This window comes from Malus sylvestris, chromosome 17 (genome assembly GCF_916048215.2).
Source record: "Malus sylvestris chromosome 17, drMalSylv7.2, whole genome shotgun sequence".
NCBI classification, from domain to species: domain Eukaryota; kingdom Viridiplantae; phylum Streptophyta; class Magnoliopsida; order Rosales; family Rosaceae; genus Malus; species Malus sylvestris.
In genome coordinates, this window is record NC_062276.1 from 15,751,548 (window position 1) to 15,778,449 (window position 26,902).

The 26,902-nt window shown below is 37.1% G+C and overlaps 3 protein-coding genes across 6 annotated transcripts; 1 reads left to right on the top strand and 2 right to left on the bottom strand.

Moving 5' to 3' along the window:
- The first annotated feature begins 1,291 nt into the window (after nt 1-1,291).
- On the top strand, nt 1,292-3,466 carry LOC126612214 (reticulon-like protein B22). The gene is made up of 4 exons (XM_050280572.1): nt 1,292-1,571; nt 2,104-2,245; nt 2,877-2,946; nt 3,138-3,466. Exons 1-4 carry the CDS (start codon nt 1,384-1,386, stop codon nt 3,332-3,334), a joined length of 597 nt encoding a protein of 198 aa, XP_050136529.1. The 5' UTR covers nt 1,292-1,383; the 3' UTR covers nt 3,335-3,466.
- Nucleotides 3,467-3,513: 47 nt separating this feature from the next.
- Nucleotides 3,514-5,338, bottom strand: LOC126612213 (mitogen-activated protein kinase kinase kinase 20-like). The gene has a single exon (XM_050280571.1). The coding sequence runs from the start codon at nt 4,929-4,931 to the stop codon at nt 3,861-3,863; it is 1,071 nt and encodes a 356-aa protein (XP_050136528.1). The 5' UTR covers nt 4,932-5,338; the 3' UTR covers nt 3,514-3,860.
- A 974-nt stretch (nt 5,339-6,312) lies between these two features.
- On the bottom strand, nt 6,313-14,457 carry LOC126612212 (pumilio homolog 5-like). 4 transcript variants are annotated; one of them, XM_050280568.1, is made up of 10 exons: nt 14,242-14,457; nt 11,678-12,338; nt 9,963-11,386; nt 9,722-9,863; nt 9,489-9,596; nt 8,957-9,169; nt 8,766-8,876; nt 7,757-7,951; nt 7,154-7,325; nt 6,313-6,908 (listed from the first exon to the last, which is right to left on the bottom strand). In XM_050280568.1, exons 2-10 carry the CDS (start codon nt 12,335-12,337, stop codon nt 6,877-6,879), a joined length of 3,057 nt encoding a protein of 1,018 aa, XP_050136525.1. In that variant the 5' UTR covers nt 12,338; nt 14,242-14,457; the 3' UTR covers nt 6,313-6,876. The 4 variants fall into 4 exon arrangements, with proteins under 4 accessions (XP_050136525.1, XP_050136527.1, XP_050136524.1 ...); XM_050280570.1 differs by having other exon boundaries at nt 11,690-12,377; XM_050280567.1 differs by having other exon boundaries at nt 11,678-12,377.
- Nucleotides 14,458-26,902: the final 12,445 nt, after the last annotated feature.

The following is a 26,902-nucleotide window of genomic DNA, read 5'->3' on the forward strand; positions in this document are numbered from 1 at the left end:
ATCAACTTTAACTTAATTGAAGTAATGATCATTCAACTTTAATCCAATTATAGCAATGACCCTTTGAACATGACATTTTGATAGATTTTGACGAAGTTGACGAAAATGATCATAGCTACATATTTTTGTACCAAGGGTCATGAACTTTTAGTTGATAGACCATTACTACAATTTTCTCCACCTCATTGTTAATTTTTCCTTTAATTTTCAGAGGGCGAGGTGCAAGCTGTGTTGAAGGCCATGCCGAGCTCCGGCATCACTTTATAAGCAAGTTCACATTGGATCAAAGTAACCTTCCAGAAAACTAGTAATCCCTAGAGGAATTTTCATTTGAAAATGACAAATACTTTTAAGATGTACTAGGATTAACTTGCATCTTTCTTTCATAGACAAAAGAGACAACAAGAAGAAAAAATAAGAAGACGCGTGTTACATCAATTGAAAAAAGTTTTTCTTTTTATTCTTAAAAAGGGACTTGGTTGCTCCGCTACAACATTTCACGGAGTTATACGTGATCACATTTTGAAAGGCGTCCAGGAGTTAAGCTAAAAACATTCGCAACGCAATCACTTTAGTTTTCGCCTTAATAAAGTTGACAGTAAGTGACTAGATCAAATGATATGATTTAATTTTTTTTTATTTTCTTCTTCTTGTACATATGTCTCAATTTTAATCTCTTCCCACGATGACAACCACCATTATAACTCTAAAAATTATGTAAGACAATAAAATAAAATTGAAAAGAAATTGAGGGGATATCCAAAGTCACCCCTAGGTAGGAGCCTTGAGAAGAAGCTTATTTATATATGGAAAACTTTTGATTCCGGCCTCTAGTTGATCAAAATTCTGTTTTATTCTTGTTTGTGTTAATAAAAGTTTTTGGATCAGAAATTATTATTTGTCTCAAAATTGTTTTTTTCCGAAAATTTAACAGGAAATGGATGGAATTAACAAAAAGAATAAATATGTTATAACTTATTCCGGATTGAAATTTTTTCCTCTCCCATATTTTAGTTGAATTAGCGTGCATTATCTTATCATTTATTATAAAAAAAATATGCTTTTAATTGGTATAAAAGTTTAGAAGCCAACGGTGTATAACCATTATTAAAATATAATTTTGTTTTCGTTTGCATTGTTTTTTCTTAGTCAAATGCTTTTTCTTTGGTTTGTGGAAACAAACTCAATAATCAATCATAATTGTTGCAATTTGTTCAAAAAAAAAAAAAAAAAAACCCTCAAAAATTAAAATAAAGAACATCTATTTTACAAATATACAATAAATAAAATAAATAAAAAATTGGCAAGAAGAAGGAAAAACAGAGTGAAAGAAACACAACCAGATGAAGAGATGAAGAGATGAAGAGATGAGGAAATGAAGAAATGGAGGAAATGGTGGATTACCGATCAGAAGTAGGGAAGCCGGTGGTAGTGCTAATATGCGGAAGCTTAGTCTATTACCACTGCGCCCACCGCAACTCCAGCCTCCTCTCTCTCGTCTCCGACGTCTTCATCGTCCTCCTTTGCTCACTCGCCATTCTCGGCCTCCTCTTTCGCCAAATGAACGTCTCGTAAGTCCTCCCACATTTCCCATTTTTCCCCTTCCCCTCTGCCTCCCCGGAAAATTCAGGAGAGTGGTTTGTTTTTCTGGGTTTTGACTTTTGAGGAATTAGGGATTCTATGGTCTTGTTATTGGGTTGTTGGCTGATAAGACCAGGTTTTATCTGGTAATGGTCCAATGTGAATGCAATTTTTTTTTGTATTTAATTCGGTTTGAGTACAAATACTTATAGAAATTTGGGTTTTGTTTGGATTGTGATGCTCTTCTACACTCTAGGGTTGAATTTGGTGGATGCATTTGGAAATTTAATAGGTTATGGGGCATTGAAGAAGTACCAGAGATAGTACTTAGTACCATGATAGATGAACTGAAAAATTGTGATTTCTTTGAAATGAAATGCTGTCAGTTTCAAATGAAAAACATGTCAACAGTACCATTTCATAAGAGGCTTTAATGTCAAATAATGATTTTACGTACTTGATAATATTGTAGCGGTGAATGGTAATCTTTGTGTTCAAATATCTAATTTTATTGTTGATTAGGGTACCAGTGGATCCACTTGAGTGGCAGATTTCACAGGACACTGCTAATAGCATTGTTGCGTGGTTAGCCAATACCGTAGGAGCAGCTGAGTCTGTATTGAGGGTTGCGGCCACAGGGCATGACAAGAGGTTGTTTTTCAAGGTAAGAGTGCTTGATGCCTAAAAAGGATTTTTGTTTTGATATGAGGTGTTGCAGAGTTTCTAGAACTTAGCTGGTATGGATGATAAATTTCAAAAGCTTACATTTAGATATAGTGCCGCTTGCTTTAAGTATCAAGGGAGAGGTGTTAAATACCTGTATTAACAACTCGGAAATTGTCAGAATTTTGATTTCTTTTGGCATATAACTGCATATGCATTTTGTTTATCTGCACATGTGCGTTTCTCATTGGGAAGACTTCGATGTTTATGTTGATGACGAATCTCACACCACTGGGAGCACAATTTATAATGTACCTTTGTTTTACTATAAATTATATTCTAAGAACAAAGTGGAAGCTGAAATGTAATTTTAATAGAAGTACACAAGAGAACAAAGTTTTTCACAGAGTACATGTCGCCCTCACTATATTTTTTCAAGATATCAATCTATTTGTGGAACCTTAAACCTAAGTAAGGCAGCTTGCGGTGGCAGGTTCTTTGCTCTAATAAAAGCATTCTGCTTGAAGAACAATTTTTGCCTCTGCTAGTCCATCAAATTGATCTTTTTTGTTTTTCCTTTTTGTTGGGATGGTTGCGCACAGCTAACAGATGTAACGTAAATCTTTCTCCAGGTAGTGTTTAGTCTCTACATGCTTTCGGCTTTGGGACGGTTGATTTCAGGTCTTACAGTTGCCTATATTGGTACGTTGGTTTCTTAAATCTGTTACCTACCTCTCCGTAGCTGAAATGATTTAAAGTAGTTTGGTCTTTTGGCTCAGGGTGACATGTATTGATGATTTAGTATAATCTCTTTTTTCTTGGCCTAGCCTGATCTTTGTTTTGAACATCGCACATACGTAAAATTGACAAGAATCAGTTTGCACCTGAAACAGGACTATGCTTGTTTTGCCTTTATATGGTTGCGGAGAATAGTGAGTCAATCAGTGCATGTTTGTCTCGATTTCTGAGGAGAACAACTGATCTAACCGAGGAAGATGCTGCCGAGAGTGATACCGTACAAATTGTTGATTACATGACCCTATTGCTGAATAAATGCTGGTTTTTGCTACAACCTTGTGCCTTTACTTAACACAGTATTGAATCATTGAGTCGTAAAAATTGAAAAAGGGCAAGGATCGGAGAAGCTCGATGAGCTTTACAACTTTTGAACAACTTATATTTTGACCACTTTCGAAAAAGGCATAAAGCTTTAACTGTTGAATGAGCTTGAGAACTGCAACTTAAAAACTAATAAAGGAAACATAGATAGATGGATCAAAGTGGAACTTTTATTCCATATATATAAAGTGAAATCGATACAGCCGCCAAGAAGATATTACATGTCAAAATTTACAATTACAGATGTGGAATAATGAAGTATTACACCAATCCATGAACAGCAGAACAGGTCTTGGGCTCATGAGTGCCAGAGGAAGAATCGGCGCCTTAAATGTAGTAAATGTTTGGGGACCTAATCAGATAGGTTGTGTGAGGTCAGGGAACCGAACTTGAGCTCGGATTTTGAGTGGACTTCCTCCTCAAGCTCAACCTCCTTCGGAAGATGGCTGCACTGTACACATCCCTGACTTCGTCAACAGGTATGGAAACAATTAAAGCTAAGCTGCACCCATTACAGCAAAATTTGATGCCCCTTGGCAAGCCGTGCTTGGAATAACCGGTCTAGGGTTCAAGACTGCCACAGGAGGAATTGGCCCAAAATCTACTGCCTCTTCAGAACTCCAGCTTCCGAGGGGTATAAAGCTTCCATAATCGCCTTGCTCCGGAGATGACACTGAAGCAACCTCCTTTACTGGTTCAACCTCTCCAACCCTGTCCGGTTTTGTCACGAACGAGTGCGTCAATAGCTCAGCAACTGTGGATCTCTTGAAAGGGTCCCTCAGTAGGCATTTTCGCAAAAAGTCTTTAGCATCTTCTGATAACCAGCCGGGAACATTGGGAAGTTTTGAAGCAATAAGAGGCCTTAGGTCAGCGCCTCCCTTCGCTTCCCATGGCTGTCTCCCCGTTAACATCCCGAGTACAATGCAACCTACTGCCCAAATATCGGAAGGCTGCTCCTGAATTTTGTGAGTCACAGTTTCGGGAGAAAAATACATTGATGTGCCTTGGCGTGACAGCTTCTGCATCGCCATCTTTGCCAACCCGAAGTCCCCAATTTTCGGCACAAAACCAGAATCAGATCTCACAAGCAATATGTTATCCGGCTTCAAATCACAATGCACATAACCCCTTTCATGAATGTACTCAAGCCCTTTCAGAATCGCTTTGGTATACTTGCTCACATCCGATTCACACAACCCTGAGCCGCCCGATTTCTCGATCAAATCCCCAATTGTTCCTCCATCGGCATACTCCAAAAACACATTACACTTCAAGTAACCATCGTCCCCAATGGTCAGATTTGTTCCATAGCTTCCGATAATAAAAGGGCAGTCCCGAAACAGGGTCAGATACGAACTTTCAGTCGCGAGCTCACTCGACTTGGAGAAGGTTTTCACCGCCATCACCGTCGGGAAACCCTCGCAACCCAACTTGGACTTTTTCACGGTCGCCAGATAAACCGACCCGAATCCCCCACTCCCGAGCATCGGCCCTCGAACCCACTCGAATTTCGAACGGAAAAAGCTCTTCTCTGGTTCGTCCGGTCTCTTCCTCTTCATCGAACCCATTGTTTTCTGGGTTCAGAAAAAAATGATCAAAAGAGGCACCGATGGAATGGGTAAGAAGAGAATCAGAGCAATCAGAGAAGAAACAGAGAGACTGAACTGGTTGGCGGCGGAGGAGTGAAGTCGGCGGCGTCAGTGATCGACGCAGAAGACGAAGACGAAAGAATCGCGATTGAAATCAAGAATTCTAGGGTTTGGTTGGATTGAAGGTCGGTCGCTATTCGCTACTGTGTAAGGAGGATTTGGGGGGAAGTAGAGTTTGGATTTCCTAGTGGGACTTGGAATTCAGGGATTGGGGTTTATATAAGAAAGCGCGTGGAGGGAATGGTGGCTCCAACGGTCATATTTTCTTCGCGGTGTTCTTACGCTCCAATTAATGCAACCAAAAGAAAATATCTTAATACAACAAATATTTTCGTAAATTTGAAACGTAGATCTTTCGCCATCTGACCCATCTTAACCAACTTACCCGAATACCTCATTTCAAGTCAAATTAGCAAATTAAAATTGAAAAAACTAGCCGCTCAGTACTACAATCTGGTTCGAATATTGTGGATAACGAATTCAATACTAAATTAAGTTGCCTATTGTGTGGCTTAGCCCAACTCCTCATCCCTTTAGTGTATATATTGTTGTCCTTAACATAGATTCTAAAAGAATCAAATCAAAGTTACATAATTCTTGCAAAAAGAAGGATGAACTGACGTGTCAAAGTCACAAACTGATCATTTTTTTTTAAATAAAAAAATAAATTACATGTGAAAGAGAAATCCAAACAAAAATTGAAAACTATTTTTGTTCAGATAGTAGCTAGGCCATGAGCGGTAAGTCTCGAGTTCGAGACTTGGGAGCAGCCTCTCCATAAATGGGGGTAAGGCTAGCCGACATTCACCTCTCCCAGACCCTGCGTAAAGCGGGAGCCTTGTGCACTGGGTACGACCTTTAGTAACTAGGTTGTGAATGTACATGGTAAACATAGAAATGAAAATTTTCTACAATATTAAATCTCATCTATAAAAAAAACAAAAAAAATTCTAAATTAACAATATAAATTCATAGACAAAATGCATATTTGTTCTTTTAAAGTTGTGCAGTCGGGTGTTAATTTTGTCATACTAGCAAACATTTGGAAAGAAAACTAACATTTTAAAACTACTTGAACTTCTGGAGGTGCCACGTTTGTAAACTTCTTCTGGATTGGCTTATATAACTAGACCACCAACTCAAAAGAATTTCTGGGGACACGGCCAACGCCGGTCCCTTCTATGGTCCGCCACTGCCGGCAAGGGAGGCGGCGGAACTGGCGAGAAAGTTGGGTTTGGAGGCACCAGTGTTTTTGAGAAACACAAAACCACAAACATAATTTGCATAATGAAACATACCCTGCAGATATAACTTTTTACATCATATTATCAACGCAGTTATGTTATCGTCCCAAATTCATACACGATGACTAAGCCATAACTATAACGTAATATCTACGCCGGCCTTCAGCCCTGCATGGATCCTTACATTGCTTTACATATATGTTTACCCGAATATATACATAAATGAACAATCAGAAAATACATCACGGCAGCTCCAATCATCCGGCTCTTCTTCTAGCAACGAAGACGCGGTAGTTGTCCTATAAAACTAGCAAACGTCTACCCCTCTTTCAAGAATCGCACATTTTATAAACTTTTCAACAATAACAAAAACTAGGAGACTTAAAAGACCATCAGTTTGGTGCATCGGCATTGAGTTTTCATCAATCAACGCCACCGTTGTTTCTGTATTATTGGAATTTCTTGTAAAATGTGCCGTTCTTGAAAAGAATAGGTAACGCTTCTGCCTTCTGTTAACTGCCGCACTCCTCAAGCAAAACCTTCAAGCCAAATGGGGGGATCGGAAAACTGGAGGGCCCAGCGAGCCAAATGGATCCTCTGTTAACGCTTCTCCCTTTCTTCTACACCCCCCCAGCTTCTGAGGTTTGGACCTCTGCATATTAATGGGTAAAGGTTTAACATCCAACTAGGATAATCAGTATAAACTAAAAAATACACATAAATCCATTAAGCTCGTGTAACAATTGCACAGCCTGAGACCATTTTTCCAACAGACAATGCTAGATTAAGAAGCCATATTAGAGACAACCAGTCTTCTATGAGATGCATATAAAATGGGAAACAAATAATCAATGCTCATAATCATGTGCACAAATCACAAACGGGAAATTGACAAACCTTCACCGGATAGCTGTTGAAAACGAACAACTATGTGTTTCCCATAAGTATATTTCTTCAGAGCATCAATATGAACTCTTATAAGTTTGAGCAGTATTTCCCGCTGTCTACCATTGCTTGTTTCAAGAACCTTCTGAACCACATAATTGGCAAATTGGTCCTTCATCATTGCCTGGAATATAAAAAACAAACGACGAATCTCAATATACAGAAAACATAAAACCAGCATTATGCAGCATTCAATATCTACACTTTCAAACTCTGGATGGTCCCCAAGAGTCAAGCAGAATCCACAATACTCATGCTATTAAAATACCAGAGTGTGTTTGAAAACTTTTTGGAACCAAATGAAATCTACTCACATGGAAATTAATGCTTCAGGTCGACTTGTAAATAAAATTTGATATTTCTAACTAAATGTCGAAATGCACAACCAGATGTTTCCTAATTGGCTCAGGTTTCTAACCATAATAATTATGCTCCCTTTGAGCCAAACCTTCCTATCAAACATATATCTAATGTTGATGGGCAATTAAAATTTATGGAGAACAAAAAACCTTAATACATGGGATAGCCTATCATATTAGTTTTTGCTTCACTTACCAATAGGCTATCGTTTTCTTCCATTTGTCCAATGATTTCCTCAATCAAGAGCTCCCGCTCAGCAGTATCACCATACTCCAGACCCTTCTCAACAACATTTGATGCATATTTATGCTGACTCAATTGTACAATCTTCCCAACCAACTTGCTGATAATTTGGCTTCTTTCGTTGGGCTTTCCCCGTTCCAGAACATGCTGCAAGCAGTATATTGTTCCATCTTTATATTACATTCAATTAGAAATAATAGAAACATAGGCAATGTAAGGACACATGAAGAAGAAAAACGTAAATTAGAAACTAAAGGAACCATCACCTATAACCATTAGCTAGACCACCATGAACTACATTTACAGATTTCTTCTCATCGTCTAACAAGAATCTCTCAACTATTTTTATGCTTTAATGAATTGCTGTTACTAACCTGTCGTAACCTCATTTTTCCACAACTTATTTAAGCTAACTCTGTCATCATAAGATGAAGTAGACAAGCCAGTCTTCGAGAAGTCCATTCTTCAAAAACGAGTCTTTAACTTCAAATTTTATCAATAAAGACTCCAGCACCACATTTTTCTTCTATCTTGATTGGAGAGACACCACATATGACATATTTGGTTTGACTTTAATATAATTATAATAACCATTGACCTAACTAAGAACCAATTAGCCTTTACCCTTAAACCATTGCCGACATTTGAAAGAAATGTATAATTGTGATATTGTTCCAAGAGTTATTTCAATCAAGAAAAACCATTTCGGCTGTGTGATACTGTTCAAGAATTTTACCACCTGGCAGCATTTTCAGAATTCTAGAGCAGTGAAGTCACTTTCCAAGTGCTAAGAGAACATACAGAAAATTAAGAATAATACTTAACAGGAAAGACAATCAAATTAGGGTTCAGGGTATTTGTGGAACCTCCTCTTAGCAAACAAAAGAACTGCCGAATTAAATATTTACTGTGTTCTAAATAAAGAATCAACAGACAGCACAAGTACAAAGTAGAAACCAACCTGGGTAACATAATTGCCATACTGATCTTGAGCAAGATCATAAGCAGATTCCAAGATCTCATCAACTATACATTGACTTTGAAGGTCATCCGAACAATGCTCCAAAACTCTCTAGCAAGTTAGTGTAATGTTTCAAAATCTGATCCACAAATCTAATTGGAGACTTCATAATTGAATACTTTGTGCAATACCTGTATGACACGACAGCCATAGGGATGAGTAGAAAGTGTGGCAACTTGTCCTTGAAAAGCAGAAATGATAAATCCAATTTTCTCTGTGGGAATGCATTCTATACACTTCTGTATTACATGATTTCCATTTTGATCTCGTACACATATCATAACATGTCCATCAAGCTCATGCACAAGTTGTATTTTCTGGTCAAGCTCAATAACTTCGAGAGCCTAAAAGAAACATTCAGCACAGACGTAAGAAGAAAAGATTCGGATAATATAAAGCATTAGGACAACTTTTCCCAGACTCATAAAGAGATGTTCCCTCCAAATCCGTATAGAGTACTCATTGTTACACAGCAAAGGGTTTTTGAAATAACTCCTGAAGTTTATCTTCCGTGCTTCTTTCCAACCAACCCCATCAACACTTGCAGTATAAAACTTTCTATAAATAACACATCCCTTGGTAAAAATCTCATAAGCAGAAAATAGCCTGCTCATTGGACTTATAACAACATGTTTATTTTGAAAACATCAAGTTTTAGCATACCTTCTGGATTACACGACAACCATACATCTGCAAACTTAAAGGCAACATTTGCCCAGCAAGTTGATCTGCAAGCTCCTTTTTCTGCTCAGGAGTCCCATATTCAAAAAACTGTAACATAAAAATACAAGAATCATACAATTTTAATAGGCCATCCACAGAATTCACAAGTCCATAAAGATGATAGGTGATGCAACAAAAATGCAATTAAGCAGACACAAATTATGAAATCATACCTTTTGAATAACATAATTTCCAAATACATCCGTCATTAATTTTGAAGCATTTGGAAGAATCTCTTTGAAAACAGATACCTTGTCTTCAGCACTGCTGTATTCTAGCTTCTGTTGAATAAATCGACTCCCATGTTGATCGACACTGAAGTTATATATGAATATTAAAAAATTATAACTAATATTATAACCATGATCACGTTATGTACAAGTAAAGGAAAAACAAACATGGAGCAAGCAATACCTGAAATCAACAATGCGCTCAGCTATATCGGAAAGTTCAAATTTATGAGGATTACTAGATTTCAGTTCTTCAAGTAAAGAATGTCTTCTAGGATCATCCAAGATGGAGTTTCTCAGCCCTTGCCACCCAGAATATACTCCACTAACAGAACCTTGAGGAGTCCTCAATTCATATTTCCGACCAAAATGATTCGTTCTGCCCATTGGAGATGATGGCAATATTGGACTACCAAGAGGTGAGGCAGGAAACTGTGTCATTACACCCATGCCAGAAGGAAGTCCGTAATAACCACTACCATTGATTCCCAAATTTCTTGGACTTGGAATACCCTGATTACCATTAGTTGAAGAGTGGAATTTTGGGCCATCCGTATAAGCATTAGCATTTAATTCTTGTTGCGAAAGTTGACCCCTTGATGACAAGTAACCATATTGAATTGAAGCACCATATGAATCCTCCAAAGAACGAGCATAGTACTGCGTATAAAGGGGATCCACAAAAGGTGGCTGGAGCATTGGCCCATGTTGCCCATAGAATCTACTATGGTGTTGCATATCACCTTCATGGGGAATTCTCTCCCCTCTTGAAACATCAACAGTTTGACCACTAAATCTTGGCCCCAAAGAAGCATCAAAAGGCATTGAAAAGGAACCATGAGAAGTGTACCCAGGCATATATGAAGGAAGAAAAGTAGAACCTAAAGTATATCCGCCCATACTATATTGTGGAGGAAATACACCAGATGATTGATAATTCGGGTAGAATGGACTCCCTGAAGTCATATATGGTGTTGGTGTACTATACAAGGCAGGTGTGACTCCAGGTGAGTGCAATGATGGTTGTGTCTCAATAGAAGAGAATTTTGGGTAGCTGTAGGGAAGATTTTGCATTCCACTTTGCAAATAATTCATTCCTTGGGAAACTAATTGTGCCTGGAACCCCTGTAGTTGATATGGAACACCTTGTTGTGTAGACAAATTGTGTTGTGGTACATACCTCCCATAAGATAGTTCTTGTTGCTTGTTATTGTTGGTGTCAACTTTAGATGCTCTCGCACTGGAAATATCCAACCCTAGGTCACCATTAATCGATGCATTGTTCCTCGACCCATCATGCCCAATATTAGATTCATCTTTCTGTAGGTTCCCTGTACCATCATCAGGTTGACATTGTTGAGCACTTGGGGAGGAGGTAGGCAAAGGAACATCATTTGGTATGATCCCAAGAGCAAGCGTGTACGAGGCACTTGTATCTGGACAATCATTGATAGAGTTTGAATTTGGTTCTGGTAATTTTGACTTGTCGAGAGAAGAAGCATTTGGTGAAAGCGAATGTGCATCACTATCAATTAGTTCATCTGTTGTTCCAAGACTTGATGAGAGAGAGTGATTATATACAGGAGATGGAGTCCGGGGGAAGTCTTGCTAAAACAAACCACCAAGAAAATAAAACTTATAAATACACGGCAACACAAACTGGAAAATTATAGCTGCTACATTAAATGAAAAACTCGTAAACCACTTGCTGGCCAAAGGAGCTAAGAAATTCTGAACTGCATGGTTAATCATGAATCCATGATTCCAAATGTAGTAGTCATATGTTATAGTTAAATGCACGAAGCAAATATTAAAATAAACAAAAGAGGAGTTAAACATGGTTTAGCATAAGTAAGACATTAATTTTTTAATAAAATTTATACGTACTAAACCACTTACTTTAACTCCTACCTGTATGAGATCCACTAAACTCTTATTATAACTTGCCAAAGAAGCCGTGTCCTTGACAGGCATTACTGCAACACTATCTTCTGCCAAGTTATCTTGAGATTTTCTGGATGAACTCGCATCATTAGGGTCCTCCTGAAGAGTAGAAAGAGAACCTTGGGAAAGATGTAAGGACCCACTGGCGCTGTCATCTAAAGAAATCGATCTCCATTTGGTTCCTAGACCACCACTATGGCGGACCAGGTGATGATTCTCCCTTACTATAAGTGGTGGAGGTGGCCTTGCATTCAAGTTCATATTCGATAAATAGTATGCCAAACGAGCTGGGTCTGAACTCAGATTTTCTTCATTCTCAACACTATCCACAACATTGTTTAGATTAGTCAAGCTTGTTTTCATGCTGGAGTTCTGTTGACATAACAGGTTTTCAATAGCGGAAAAGGAACCTTCCATACTTGGTGGAGCACTGCCACTTCTATTAGGTATAAGTTCAGCTCTATCTCTCTTAAAGCCATGCCCCTTCGAAATGAAGCCCGACTCCTCTGCTGTCATACTTCTCAGTGGAGATCCAAATGTTGCAGAATCCTTAGATGGGGGCCACTTCATTTCCCTGCTGCTTTCTACCATTCTCATGAGACCCTCGGTTGCCATCCTACCAGAATAATGCTTGTTTTTATGTATCAGCAATTACCTTAAAAAACAATTTGGAAGCATATCCAAGCCATGTTATGCTCCTTTCAACAGTCCACAACTGCAAGTAAAAAAATTTGATCCAAGCAGGTAGAACACACACACAAACTAAATAATGCAGTTGTAACAAGAAGCCCCTGCATTAGAACCACTATTCTAAAAATCCCCGCCTAGCACCGCCTAGGTCTAGCCTAGGCACTATGCGGCTGGCTACCGCCCTGATTAATTCGTAGGCGTTTGAAAATTAAGAAAGGGCGCCTAGACCTGCTTAGGCACCCGCCTAGCCCGTCCAAATCCGCTTTGGCACCTGCCTAGATTGCGAATCTCACTTAGACAAAAAATAGATAACTTTCATTTTGTGTTATGTTCTAATACTTTATAATCTATGTCATTCTATTTTGCAATTTATGTATCCCAATGCAATTACCAGGCATTTATTTATACGATATATAACTAATTTACTTAAATCCGCCTAGGCCCCGCCTTGGCGCCATGCCCTAGCCCATCGTCTGACTAGCGCCTAGTGTCTTTTAGAACCTTGATTAGAACATAGTTTGTATGAATTATCCACACCATGTCACTTCTGTACACATGTTCATAGAGATTGTAATGCAAAATGTGTTTTGAAATCCATTCTACAAAGAATAAACTAGTTCTGCATTGCTAACTTACAGAACAGACCCCATAGAGAAAACCTACAACAAATGCAGAAATAGGTGTCCAGGTATCTTATGAAAAACTATTCACATACCTAATACGCAAACAGTAACCAATCTATCAGAATGGAAAACAAGCACCAAGGGTATTGAAATATAGGTAAATCCTTTTACATTTGGGCCTTTTCGAATTGTAAGATTCCCAGCCAATGAATGAACTTCCACCCAATATAACACTTAATTGCCAAATGTTTTGACCAGAACATTAGTCTAGGTCTATTAAACTACTTGAGAAACTGTGTTATATTTTGGTTCCTTAAAAAATTTGACCACCTAACAAAATTCAATTGTGTTTCGAGCCTATATTAAGCTACCAATTTCTTGACCACAGAGTATCTGAGTCAAAGTACTAAAGTATACATCGACCGAGTACCAGAAAATTTAATTAGCATCTCAAGTAGCATGAATGTTCTACTCACGCTGTCTTACGGGAATGAGGATAAATATACATTTTATTCGTGTAAGAATGATGTTATCTGCAGAACCATTTCTTATATTAAAAGAACCAACTTAACGAATGGAAACCGTTGTGTACAGTCCATATTCGGATATATTATACTGCTCATTTAAATGCTCTCTGCTGCATACAATTCATGTATTTGTTTGAATCACCCAACCATGGTCAATAACCAATTACACTCGATTAAGTATGGCCGAAATGATTGTTCATATGGCTTACACTGTCAGCTATGCATATTTTTCCACTCTAATATAGTACACCACTCCTGTTTCAGCTTTCCAACCTATACAGCACTACAGTTAAGCGCATTTCCTTCCGAAATCAAATTAAGAAAAATTTGACATTCGCATGCCACAACAATTACTCTGTTCCATGAAGTAATCTTACCATCACAGCCAAATTGACACAAAACTTGTAACAATCCTTTTGAAAGCGAGATTCAACCCATTAATCATATACTCATTTAACACCCTATATACATAGATTTTGAATAATTTTCCGAAAAACAACAAACCCAATAAAAATATATCAAAAAATAAAAGTAACCAAGTTCCCAATAGTATAATCCATCAGAACAATACAAACTTGCACATTTTTTAGTATAAGGACCATGAGAAAGAAGCAGGGAATGCAAAACTTTGAGAATTAATACTAAAATTTTGATCAGAAAAATGATTGAAATATCTCACCAGGGAATGGCAGCAGCAATTCTTCAAAGTCTGAAACTTTGAAAGGACAAAACCCAAAAGCCCAAGTCTCTCTGCAGAGCTCTGGAATTACTGAGCAGGGGAAGTTTTAAGAGAGAGAGTTGAGGAGAGATAAGGTCTTTGCACAGAAATTGCCTGAGACTTGAGAAGAAGCAGAGAGAGTTTTTCGTTGTTTGGAAAATACTAAATTGAAAAATGTTGCTTGCGTAACATTCTCACTTCCCAGGGTTTGCGGTTTTTAATATTTAATTTTTTTTTGTTTTTACTTATTTTTTTCTTAGTAAAAGAAGATTGACATAAGTATTTTAACATCTCTTGATTACCATCGTGTGATTAACCAGCAACAAGAAACAATTCAAAAATGTGTTGTGTGAAATAAGAGTTTGAAATTTGTCCCCAATCACTGGGCCATCTGGTGATGATTAATTTTTATTTTTATTTTTTTATGTTACAAAAAAATAGATTAAATCTGGTTATGTATTTAAACGACATAAATGCCCATGCAATTTGGACTTTAATAAACTAATGTCCTAATCTGGATACTGAGCATAGGGGTAATTTCGTCCAAACAACACCTGCTGAGTCATCGTTTGTGCAAGTAAAGGTTTCAAACACATGGCAGCCCGGTTGTTGTTGACATTTCAAAGGCTCAACTCAAGGGAGTGTTTGGATGTATTTGAATGTGTCAAGGAATGCCCAAAATTTGTTGGGTATTTACTTGGATTTTGATTCAACTTTCTTGAGAAGCTCCACGCCATTTCTCCAGAGTTGATACAAAATTTCCTAGCTATGAGACTTGGAGCATCAATGCTTTCCTTGCCTATGTTGCTTGTAAATAAAGTTAATTTTAGTATAAGATCCGATCGTTTTAAGTTGACCAACATTATTACGACGTTATAATAATAATTAGGGTAAATTATATTTTACATCCTTAGGTATGAGGCTAATTGCAACCTCATACATCCTTAAAATGTTTCAACTTCATACATTTACTTGACATTTGTTACAATTGCATACTTCTGTTAAAAATTCTATTAAGCACATTGTTAGTTGATGACGTGTCAGTCAAATTTGTGAATATAAAACACATAAAACAAATAAAGATTCAATTATTTAAATAAATCCAAAATGAGTGAGCCCCACCCCCTTCAATTCATCAATTCCATCATCATCCTTAACATCCGCCCTCGCCGATCTCTGCTCGCTGACCTCCCCCTCTCTGACTTCCTTGTGCTCGCCTACATTTATAAGGGCCTCCTTTTCCCTCTCCCCCTGTTCGAAGAGACCGTTGTGGTTGACCGGTTGGTTTGTTACATCAGCTTCCCGTCCATATGCAGGAGATGTGTTTTGGGTCGTACGAATTTGGTAATTTTTATGTGTAGATTGCAACGATTTAGTTCTTTGTCTCCTTCAACTTCTTTGCCTCCTTTGTTTGCATCACCTCATTATCTCCAATCTCTCTCACAGTTGGTTATAACTTGAAATCAATTAAAAGTGAAACCCAAAAATCCCGATTAGGTCCAATTTCCTATTGAGACCCTTTGATTAAAAGTTCAAACATGTTCGACCCTTTGATTTCCCCTTCCTTTCTACCCAGTCCTTATTGGACTGCAAAACCTCTCTCTAAACACACAGGACTGAGGAGGACTAAAAAAAAAACCTCTTTCTCATCTTTCGATTTCCCCTTCCTTTCTACCCATTTCTAATTCGAACCCAGAGTTTTGTTTTGGCAAAAATCCATCTCTCCTGTTCAGTGTGACTCTCTTCTTCTTCCCCATAACTTGTTTCTTGTTATCCATCTAGTTTTTTCCGGAAAAATGGTGAGCAGTGCAACTGGCGATACTGCATTTTGCTCCTATTGCTGACACACCACTGATATTCTCCAAACACCATGGTAGGCACATGTTGGCCAACTCCCGAATGTGACAAAGCCATATTAGGATGCATGAGAACTAAAAACAAATAACCAAGATAAATAAAACTTGTAAATTTAATTATAATGAATATGTAATTGTGGAACATGTTTAGAGCATACCACTAATTTGAGACACTAAAAAGGAATAATATAAAATTGAATGAATAAAAGGATGGGTCTTACACTTAGAGGAATCGAAGATGCCGATGCGGGAGTAATCATGTTCAAAGTATATAATCATAAATCATATATAGTTCAAAGAACGTAAATATGATAAAGCATAATATATCATAAAGTGTAAATCTAATTTACTCATAAATCTTTCATAAAACGTAACCAACAAATCATGTTTTTCATGTATGCATTTCTAATAGTAAAATATGCATTTTGGAAGGGGTCCACCAACAGATACTTCGTCGTCGAAGAGCCGTGAAAAATACAGAGGACACAAACGACATAAACAATTGCACCTAAGCACATAAAGGTACCGATTGATAAAACTATACTAAAATGATTGAATTTCTGGAAACTAACGTCATAAACGGATTGAGGACGTCGAAAAACATAAAGGGAGACCTCGGGTTCCACTAAGCGCCACCGTACACGCCGCCTTACACACCGCCACGGATCGAAGATCCGGACGGCCACGAGACGCCTCACGCGCCGATTTGGGTCCCCGAAAAGTTGGCCAGAAAAGTTGGTCGGTGGAGGCACGTGTGCTCCACGCGCCGGCCAAGACAGGCACTCACTCGTAGGCCCACGCGCTGGCTAGGGTTTTGGGTTGGACCAGTTTTTGGGTTTGGGTTTAGGCTTGGGTTAGTTGGTTGGGCTTGGTTTTTTGGGCTGGGTTAGTGGGTCACAATTATAGGCTTGAGCTTGGTTGCTTAGCCCAAAGGGTTTGGGTTGGGCCAGTTGCAAGATTGGATCTTGGATCTGGGTTTCAGGGTAATCGGGTCGGGTCGACCCGATTTTAGGCCATGGGTTCGGCTGTAATCTAGGCAACCCTTCCCTAGCTCCGTTTGAGCTCATTTCTTCACCATTTTTTATGTACAAGCTATAGAAATGAAGCTTAGAGAGAAATGAAGAGGTTCGTACCAATTTCAAGACGTGTGGTGGCCGGAGTTGGTCGGGAAATGGTCTGCAAGCTTCGGGTTCCTCGTCGGGAACTGGGAAAGCCTTCCTGAGTTGATTCTGCGATGCCTTTACGTCCACAACACACAAACACAGTCAAAGAACGAACTATGAGGATAAAAGGAATAATGTTTAGAGTGTTTTCGAGGCTTACCCATGTCGGGGGAGGGAGAAGGACAATGGCTTCTATCACTGGGGAGTGCTAGGATTTTAGCTTAGTTCAAGATCGTGACATGGGAAATTTTTAAGATGGTGATGTCATCGCTGTCATTGTTGCTTGTGTAAAGTGTGAAGGAATATTTTGTGAAAACATGTTCATTTAAGCAACATCATATAGCATGCAATTAACAATTAAAGGCGGAATCATGCTAGCATGCACTTAAAAACAAAACATTAACCAAGAAATTCAAAGCCTAGTAGATTGGTGAACCATTAATCAACTCAAAACAAAGTGAGTTGAAATATATACCTTTGTAGATTCCTCTTTGTATTTAAACAAAGGCTAATCACCCAAGAGATAGGGCCTTCATTCCTTGCATCTTAGATCCATGGATTTGGATGGATCTACACCAAGGAGAGCATGGATGATAAATGAGTGACCATGGAAGAATAGATGGCTAGCTACAACTTCCATGGTGGCCGGCCTTTCTAGAGAGAAATGGAGAGACAATTCTCACCAATTTTCTCTAAAACAAACCCTTTTTGAATAAAAGGCTATAAAGTCATATTTATACCTTTATTCATTTGAGTGGCAAACTTGTAATTAAAGCAAGTTCACTACCCTTTCTCTATATGGCCGGCCATGGGGGGTTGTTTGGGCTTTTGGGTCTTAGTGAATCATTATTCATTAAGTTGTCATACAACTTAAGTCAATGGGCTTGACGTTCGAAGCCCATTGGGCCTTAAGGTCCAAAACCTATCCCGAGGTCTTTAACGAACTTATTCGTTTGATTAATTAACATATTAATTAATCCTTGCCATAAATAATTAAACTATTCAATTGTTCTTACTCATTTAGTTTGTTTCATCCATCTCCACCTTATACGGTGTACGATCCATTAGGTTCCTTTTAGCGAGGCAGTGGGCGATCAAAACTCTTTCAAATCGATTATGAATTGAAACTTACTTTCAATTCTCCCTTTAGTGATAATACACTTTTAGGGCTTCCACAAACCATGAGTGACACCTAGCCGTATGTCATGGTTACCCAAGCTAATCAGAAGAGGTTAAGAACCTATTCAGTTTAGGATTACAAATGCAATACGGTCCTTCTCTAATACAATACTCTTGACCACATTGTTTGGTTTGATAGTTTATTCATGTCTACTATCCAATGTGAATCTTGTGCATATATGATTACTTTGAATGTGATTTGGAACGCATTCCTAAATCTCATTCATACTCTGGCCAGAGATTCTAAATCATATCATAGAGTATTCTCCCTCAAACGGTTTGAAGGTTAGAGATCCCTTGTTGCGCATTCACTTGCCTCCATGACTAAGTGGCTTAACCCCAACGATGCCGTGGACACCCCGATGGGGTGACATTGACATAATCAAAGATTAAGGACTTAACCACAAGACAAATGTGATGCCTCAGGTCAAAGGACTAATTTGCATTATCCCAAACATGAGTTCTCATGTGACATGAGTATGAGAACTCTTCGTTGATCGCGTTCAGTGAACTCATTCTCTACTGAGCACCTACGTACTTGTCTTGATGTCACACACACCAATGACTCGAGACTAGTCACTCTCCCTGGGAGAGGACATAGCACGTACCGATCTTGACGGACTGTCAATGCCCAATTGGCAATCCTATGATCAGGAACATTTAGGATGTGTCTACGAAAGAATGGTCTCATGAATCTAACTTCATTAGATTACATTCTTCCAATCACATATTCCTTGGACTTTATCGTTTAAGCATATAACATTTATATGAGACGGCTCAAACAATAATCTTTGCCCTTTATAGTTAAACTAGATTAGTTTAACATGCGAAATGTCCGTAAAGTATCATCATATGATTGGTTTTAGGGCACATTTCCAACAATCTCCCACTTGCATTAGAGCCAATCAGCTTGGTCATCAGTGATGATACCTCTTCTGTAGTCATTTCATAAATGGCTGAATAGTAGGCCTAGACAATGGATATCTATATGTTATCCATAGAATCAACCTTGAGAATAACGACGTCACCATTATACATGATTCTCAATCATGTGGTTCAGTCTCTCATATGAGTTCGGATCTTGATGAGACCTTGATTCCCAGGCTTGAGCTATCGCCCCATTAGTGTCATAGTGTCAGTACACTAGATACACTTTCTGGTTGGAACCGAATAGAGAGTTCATAAATGAACTTTCCCATCCAAACAACATTGTTGCAAACTTCTATATGGCAATATACCTTGCATTCATAATGGAACACACTAAAGTTATTACTTTAATGTTTCCATCCAAATATCTCTTTAGTCATAATAAAGAGATATCTGTTTATCTCTTCCTTCATAATGAAGAAACATCCAATGATGGATTAGATTCATAATCTAATACATTTACGCTTCCATTACGTTACTCTAATTCTTCCTCATTCTTTGAGGAATCTATCCTTTAGTATTTCTTAAATACTTAAGGACTCACTTGACAGTTTCCATGGTTCTGATCCTGGGCTTGCACTGATATCGTCTTGTACCTTTCTAGGTACAACCCATATCAATGTTTTTCATACAATATGAAATACATAAATCACCTTTATGCGTATGCATAAAGGATTCTTATTTACGCATTATTTCTTTGGGAGTCAAAGGGTACGTTCCCTTTGAGAAGAGCTACCTCCTAGTCTCACTAGAGTTGTTCTTCTGATTAAAGTTTATCATCATATGAGAAACTTCCTAGCATCTTTTGTCTATTATTAGGGATTGATATAATCAAATTATATCCTAAAATCTATCAATATAGATTTCCATCCCATGTATATAGACTATGTCTCCCATATACATTCTATCTTTATAGAATGTTTAAAGTCATAACTTTAACGAATGTTTAAAGTCATAACTTTAACGAAGAAGTATTCATTTCATTTCCAAAATTAATAAATCATATATACATTCATATATATCACATATATATTTATATATATTTATACATACAAATTTAGGAATATGACTAACTCCCACTAATCTTTTGTAAACCTAGTAAACAAAAGATTCATTTACATCTTTATGAGAAAGCAAACGATTTGACCTTTCTCTCATAAGACGCTTATAGCTCCCACTAGCTTGCTAAGATCCATGATGGATGGATCTCTACAACTTACATGTCTTGTGATTCATAGTTTTAGACATATATTATCAAGACTATCTTAATAATGGTTTCGGAAACCTATATTATGTCCAAACATTGAATCACCATTTAGTTGTAGCTAGCAATCTTCGAATTAATTGAAACTAAGACTACGTCAAAAATGGTTCCTTCAAAGTCAACCATTCTCTTTGATTGTAGTCACCTTAAGCTACCAATTAGCTTATGAAGGTTTCATTATTTCGGGTTAAATGGTACTTTACCATTTCCTTGAGTATATATCATATATACACTCAATGTAGTCATAAGGATTTTCATTCTTATTTCTTTCGAATTAAGAGGTGCAACTCTATGACATAGTCATAAAGTTCAAACCATTCAACTGAGACGGTTTATAAATCCTTCTCGACTACCTTGGAGCTTTTGGTATAGGAACTAGGTTGTTATATTTGTTGATTACTTTCTTGTCTCTCAAAGAACCATTCTTTGAGTTCTATCCTTCGTTCATTTGCTCTTAGGCAAATCACATTGTAGGATTAAAATGAACTACCCAACAAAACAACATTTGTTAGTTGGTTTATAGAAGCGATATCCAAAAGTTAATTTAAGGATATCCTACAAGATTGTTATCAAACAAATATTGTGTATTAACACACAACCCCAAATCTTAACATGCTTAAGATTTGTCTTTCTTTCCAACTACATCTTATGGAGTCATGAAAATATTGGAAGATCTTCTAATTTACAATCATATTGTTTTTAGAAGTATATATCCTACATATGGGTAATTGATAATATCCAACGAACTAAATCTTTATTCAAGTTCGTTCTTCTCCTAATGGAGAAATCTATTATCTTATGATGCTTCTTTCCTTGATATCTTTCAAGAAAACTATTCTAAAGTGTTACCATTCCTTGGATCAAATCTAAGGATGTAAATACTTTAGACATCTTACTCATCAACTTACATTTCTTGAATTCTTTGAAACCTTTTGCAAAGTATTCGGACTTGTGTTTATTTAAAATAAACTATAGTCCAACCGAGGGTGATCTTCGGTGAATGTCATACAACATGAGTAGTATTATGTTGTGGACAAGTGCCACTAACATCTAAGTGAATTAACCTCAACAACTTTGTGATTCTTTATTCTTTCCAAAAGAATGAAGATTCAAACATTTTGCCTCTATACAATTTTAACAAGAAGGTATTGGATCCGGATCTAACAATCCAAAGCGTCCATCTATGACCAACTCGTAATTTATGTTTTAGAGGTATCACAACTTTAGTTGGGATTAGTCACTACCTTGCAACCTTTTGGGTTTTAAGCATCGTTGTATTCTAAACAGTTAACACTACCATATCATCTCTACTATAGAGACAATCAATTAGATTACTATAATCCAATCATTGATTAATAAAGAACAATGTTTTGTCAAACAAAACATTCATCCATCTCTACTATAGTGACGGAATTAAATTCCTTAAAATTGGAATGTAAAGACAATCTTTGTTTTTCCAATTTCTTTGGTAGTTCATATGAGGAAGTAAGTACTATCTGCTTTCGCAGAGATCTATATTTTATTCACGTTCCGAATGTGAAGCACCTTTTCCTTCTCTCATATATCTTCTACTTCTTATTAGTCACACTTTTACAATGATTGTAAAACATAGTTACTAATACGAAATCACGCATTCAAGTAGAAGAACCAACTGTTTTGAACTATTCAAGAACAATTTACAACACCTTCGAAAGGTGTGTTCTTGACACTTGCAAGACATTTCTTGCAAATACCCCTTCCAATGTCCATCCTTTCATAAAGAAAGTTTGTTCCCTTGGAGTTATTTCGCTTTCTTCATTTGACTTCTCCTTTGACTACCATAGTCAAGGTCCCTAAACTCCCACTATCTCTCTTGAAACCTTTTTCAATTGTGTTATACACATCAAACAATTTGGAGAGCTTGTGGTTATTGTTCACTACATAGTTTACAATAAACTTAGTGAACCATTAGGATAGGGAAACAAAGGTGAAGTCCTTGCCTAGTTTCCGTCTCATTAAGTGGTTTATCACTTCAACACTTAATGATTCAAAATCATCATAAGTCTATGTTAATGGACTATTTTTGTCAACCAACCATTATGTTCTAAACATAATTACAAACCTTCAAGAGTTGTTCAAAGCAACTCTCATTTCTTCATACAACAATTTGTAAGTGAAGAATCATGGCACATTAAGTGTCCATGCCTTTGTGCTTTCTTCTTAAGTTCTTTGTTCATTTAACAAAGAAACAAGCACTAAGTGTTTGCATTGACTAAGGGTTGTTCAAAACAACTCATTATTTCTTCATACAACGATTTGTAAGTGAAGAACTAATAACACTAAAAGTGTCCTTTTCTTTATGCTAATCTTCGTAAGTTCCTTTGTTCATATAACGAAGGAATAAGCATTGGTTGTTTGTGTTGTCCTCTTCATGATAGACTTTTCTAACATGTTCTTCCAATGATACATTATCATTAGGAAGATTGTGAGGATGAGACTACTTAGATACATATGCAATCCTTTTAAGACATTCTTTGGGATTGTGGTACCAAGTCCGGAAACTAAAACATTCGGTTTTATTTGTCAAGTGTTGGATAGCGTTTGCAAATATATTGGTAAACAAATACATAACGAATATAAATTGATTGATTTTAAGCCATTTGATTCGGGTCTTTAAATCAAAATAGCACCACCCACTATTTTTGGCAAATTCCATATCCCTCATTGGAATTCGAGAGTTTTGGATGAAACTCTTAGTAGGGTATGGGAGGCTCACTATTACCAAGCCCACCTCACAATGATATGATGTTGGCTAGCATTAATAATAATGAGAGAGTACACTTACTCATTTGCAACTAATGCAAGTACCCATCTTATTCGGCCTCTAGAGAATGTCACCTCACAATGATATGATGTTGGCTCCATTGCACTTAGTTAAGTCATTCCCACCATGCTTAGTTCGTGAAGGGGTTCAAGAATAGCCTCACGATGATACGATGTCGGCCATCCTCGTTGCCTACACTAACCTCATCATATGTTTATGGATTCCTCCTGAGTATAAGCATGCACTTTGTACTCCCCCATGATAGGGTGAAGCCGGTGTACAAGTCATAAACGATTGGAGCCACCACGGTGGAAGGCCTACGAAAGAGTGTTCAAAGCACTCTCACGCTTATCAACTTAATAATTGTTTGGTTGAGGGTTTTAGGTCTCATCACATATAAATATACATTTTAATCTCTATTAAAACAATTTTGGTCCTATTACAACTATTGGTCCATATGATTGTTTTTAGTTGTATATAATACTCCCACTATGCTTATAAAACGGTTTTTAAAGCAAGAGTATATGATACTACTAACATAACCTTTGCATTCATTTGATGGACTATATAGTTGCCTTAGGGCCTTAGGATGATTATGAACCTTGGTTTAGATTCAACACGAGCCTTGTGTTGAATCTCGGTCTAGGAATGGTGATTGATTTTAGTTACGCGTTTAATCACATTAAGGCGTGTTGTCTTAGGGGCGTTGGACCCAACTACTTCATTTTCATGCATATCATATAAAGCAAGAAAGAAGTACTTCAAAGTAAAGGTGAGCTTATGCTCATTACAACATTTGCATATAACAAATTACTTTAAAGTAAAGAAGAGCTTAAGCCCTTTTACAACATTTGATCAAATCAAATTACAACCAAAATTAATCTACACATTCCCATGGTTCAAACAAATTTGAAACGGCCTATCACATAGCTCAATTATATTAGGCTTAGGTTCATAATCACCCTTTAATTAATTAACACTTTAACTAATTAAATTGAATGCAACATTTTCATTTGGTTTTTGTATCCATAAAATTGATTTAAATGGAGCTAAACAAAATGAAAATCCAATTCTCATTTAAAGAGACAAAACAATTTTGTTCTCAACCTAATTTGGGCCATCATGCAATAACCACAACTTTTGGGCTATCTTGCAAAACTTTTGGGGTCACTTTGTAAAGACACAAAAGTCCACTACTTCATGTAATTACATTAGAACCCAAAATTTAATCAATGCAAAAACTTCATTAAAGGAGCAAAACAATTTGTCCTTTAGCGTTTTTGGACCTAAACGTAAAAACGTAAACTTTTGGGCCAAAGTGCAAATACACAAAAGTATCAAAACTTTATGTAATTGCATAAAAGACCCAAAAGAACCCTAATAATAGGGTGGCCGGTTTTGGAGTGTTAGTCCACAAAATTTTAGAAATTTTTTTTTTTTTCAACAATTTCATAAAGCCTTGCAAGTGGTTTTTGGTTGTTGTGAATCATAAAACCATGCATGTGGTGTGTAAGGTGTGTAATCACAATTTCTATCACCTTTCAAAATAAATGTTTTGGTGATAGAAAATTCACATCAACCAACACAAAACAAAGACTTTATGAAATTAACCAAAACTTTGAATCAAAACACAAACCTTTTTGTTCTTGGCAAAAATGTCAAGAATAATGAAGAACACTCATGAAAAAACTCAAAATTTTCCATGAACATTTTTCACCCAAAAACATTCCCAAAAACATTCAAACTTAAGGGAAATAACATCTAACCAAACTAGGGTACATAGGGGTTCCAAAAGTCACTTTAAAACACTTTTAACAAGTCAAACAAGAACCCAAAAAAATACCCTTTGTATTTGGCCGAAAATTCCCAAAAGCATGGCACCAAATTTTAGCTCCAATATTCATGCTCATATGAACTACATCTACAACATTTGAGATGGCAAATTTTCTAGCAAAATTTACATTCAAAGAAACAAGAATAAAGCTTGTAACAATTACAACTTTTAAATCACAAACTATGAACTACAAAACCCAAAAGGATTCACCAACTACTAGACCTAGGCTCTGATACCACTTGAAGGAATATTTTGTGAAAACATGTTCATTTAAGCAACATCATATAGCATGCAATTAACAATTAAAGGCGGAATCATGCTAGCATGCACTTAAAAACAAAACATTAACCAAGAAATTCAAAGCCTAGTAGATTGGTGAACCATTAATCAACTCAAAACAAAGTGAGTTGAAATATATACCTTTGTAGATTCCTCTTTGTATTTAAACAAAGGCTAATCACCCAAGAGATAGGGCCTTCATTCCTTGCATCTTAGATCCATGGATTTGGATGGATCTACACCAAGGAGAGCATGGATGATAAATGAGTGACCATGGAAGAATAGATGGCTAGCTACAACTTCCATGGTGGCCGGCCTTTCTAGAGAGAAATGGAGAGACAATTCTCACCAATTTTCTCTAAAACAAACCCTTTTTGAATAAAAGGCTATAAAGTCATATTTATACATTTATTCATTTGAGTGGCAAACTTGTAATTAAAGCAAGTTCACTACCCTTTCTCTATATGGCCGGCCATGGGGGGTTGTTTGGGCTTTTGGGTCTTAGTGAATCATTATTCATTAAGTTGTCATACAACTTAAGTCAATGGGCTTGACGTTCGAAGCCCATTGGGCCTTAAGGTCCAAAACCTATCCCGAGGTCTTTAACGAACTTATTCGTTTGATTAATTAACATATTAATTAATCCTTGCCATAAATAATTAAACTATTCAATTGTTCTTACTCATTTAGTTTGTATCATCCATCTCCACCTTATACGGTGTACGATCCATTAGGTTCCTTTTAGCGAGGCAGTGGGCGATCAAAACTCTTTCAAATCGATTATGAATTGAAACTTACTTTCAATTCTCCCTTTAGTGATAATACACTTTTAGGGCTTCCACAAACCATGAGTGACACCTAGCCGTATGTCATGGTTACCCAAGCTAATCAGAAGAGGTTAAGAACCTATTCAGTTTAGGATTACAAATGCAATACGGTCCTTCTCTAATACAATACTCTTGACCACATTGTTTGGTTTGATAGTTTATTCATGTCTACTATCCAATGTGAATCTTGTGCATATATGATTACTTTGAATGTGATTTGGAACGCATTCCTAAATCTCATTCATACTCTGGCCAGAGATTCTAAATCATATCATAGAGTATTCTCCCTCAAACGGTTTGAAGGTTAGAGATCCCTTGTTGCGCATTCACTTGCCTCCATGACTAAGTGGCTTAACCCCAACGATGCCGTGGACACCCCGATGGGGTGACATTGACATAATCAAAGATCAAGGACTTAACCACAAGACAACTGTGATGCCTCAGGTCAAATGACTAATTTGCATTATCCCAAACATGAGTTCTCATGTGA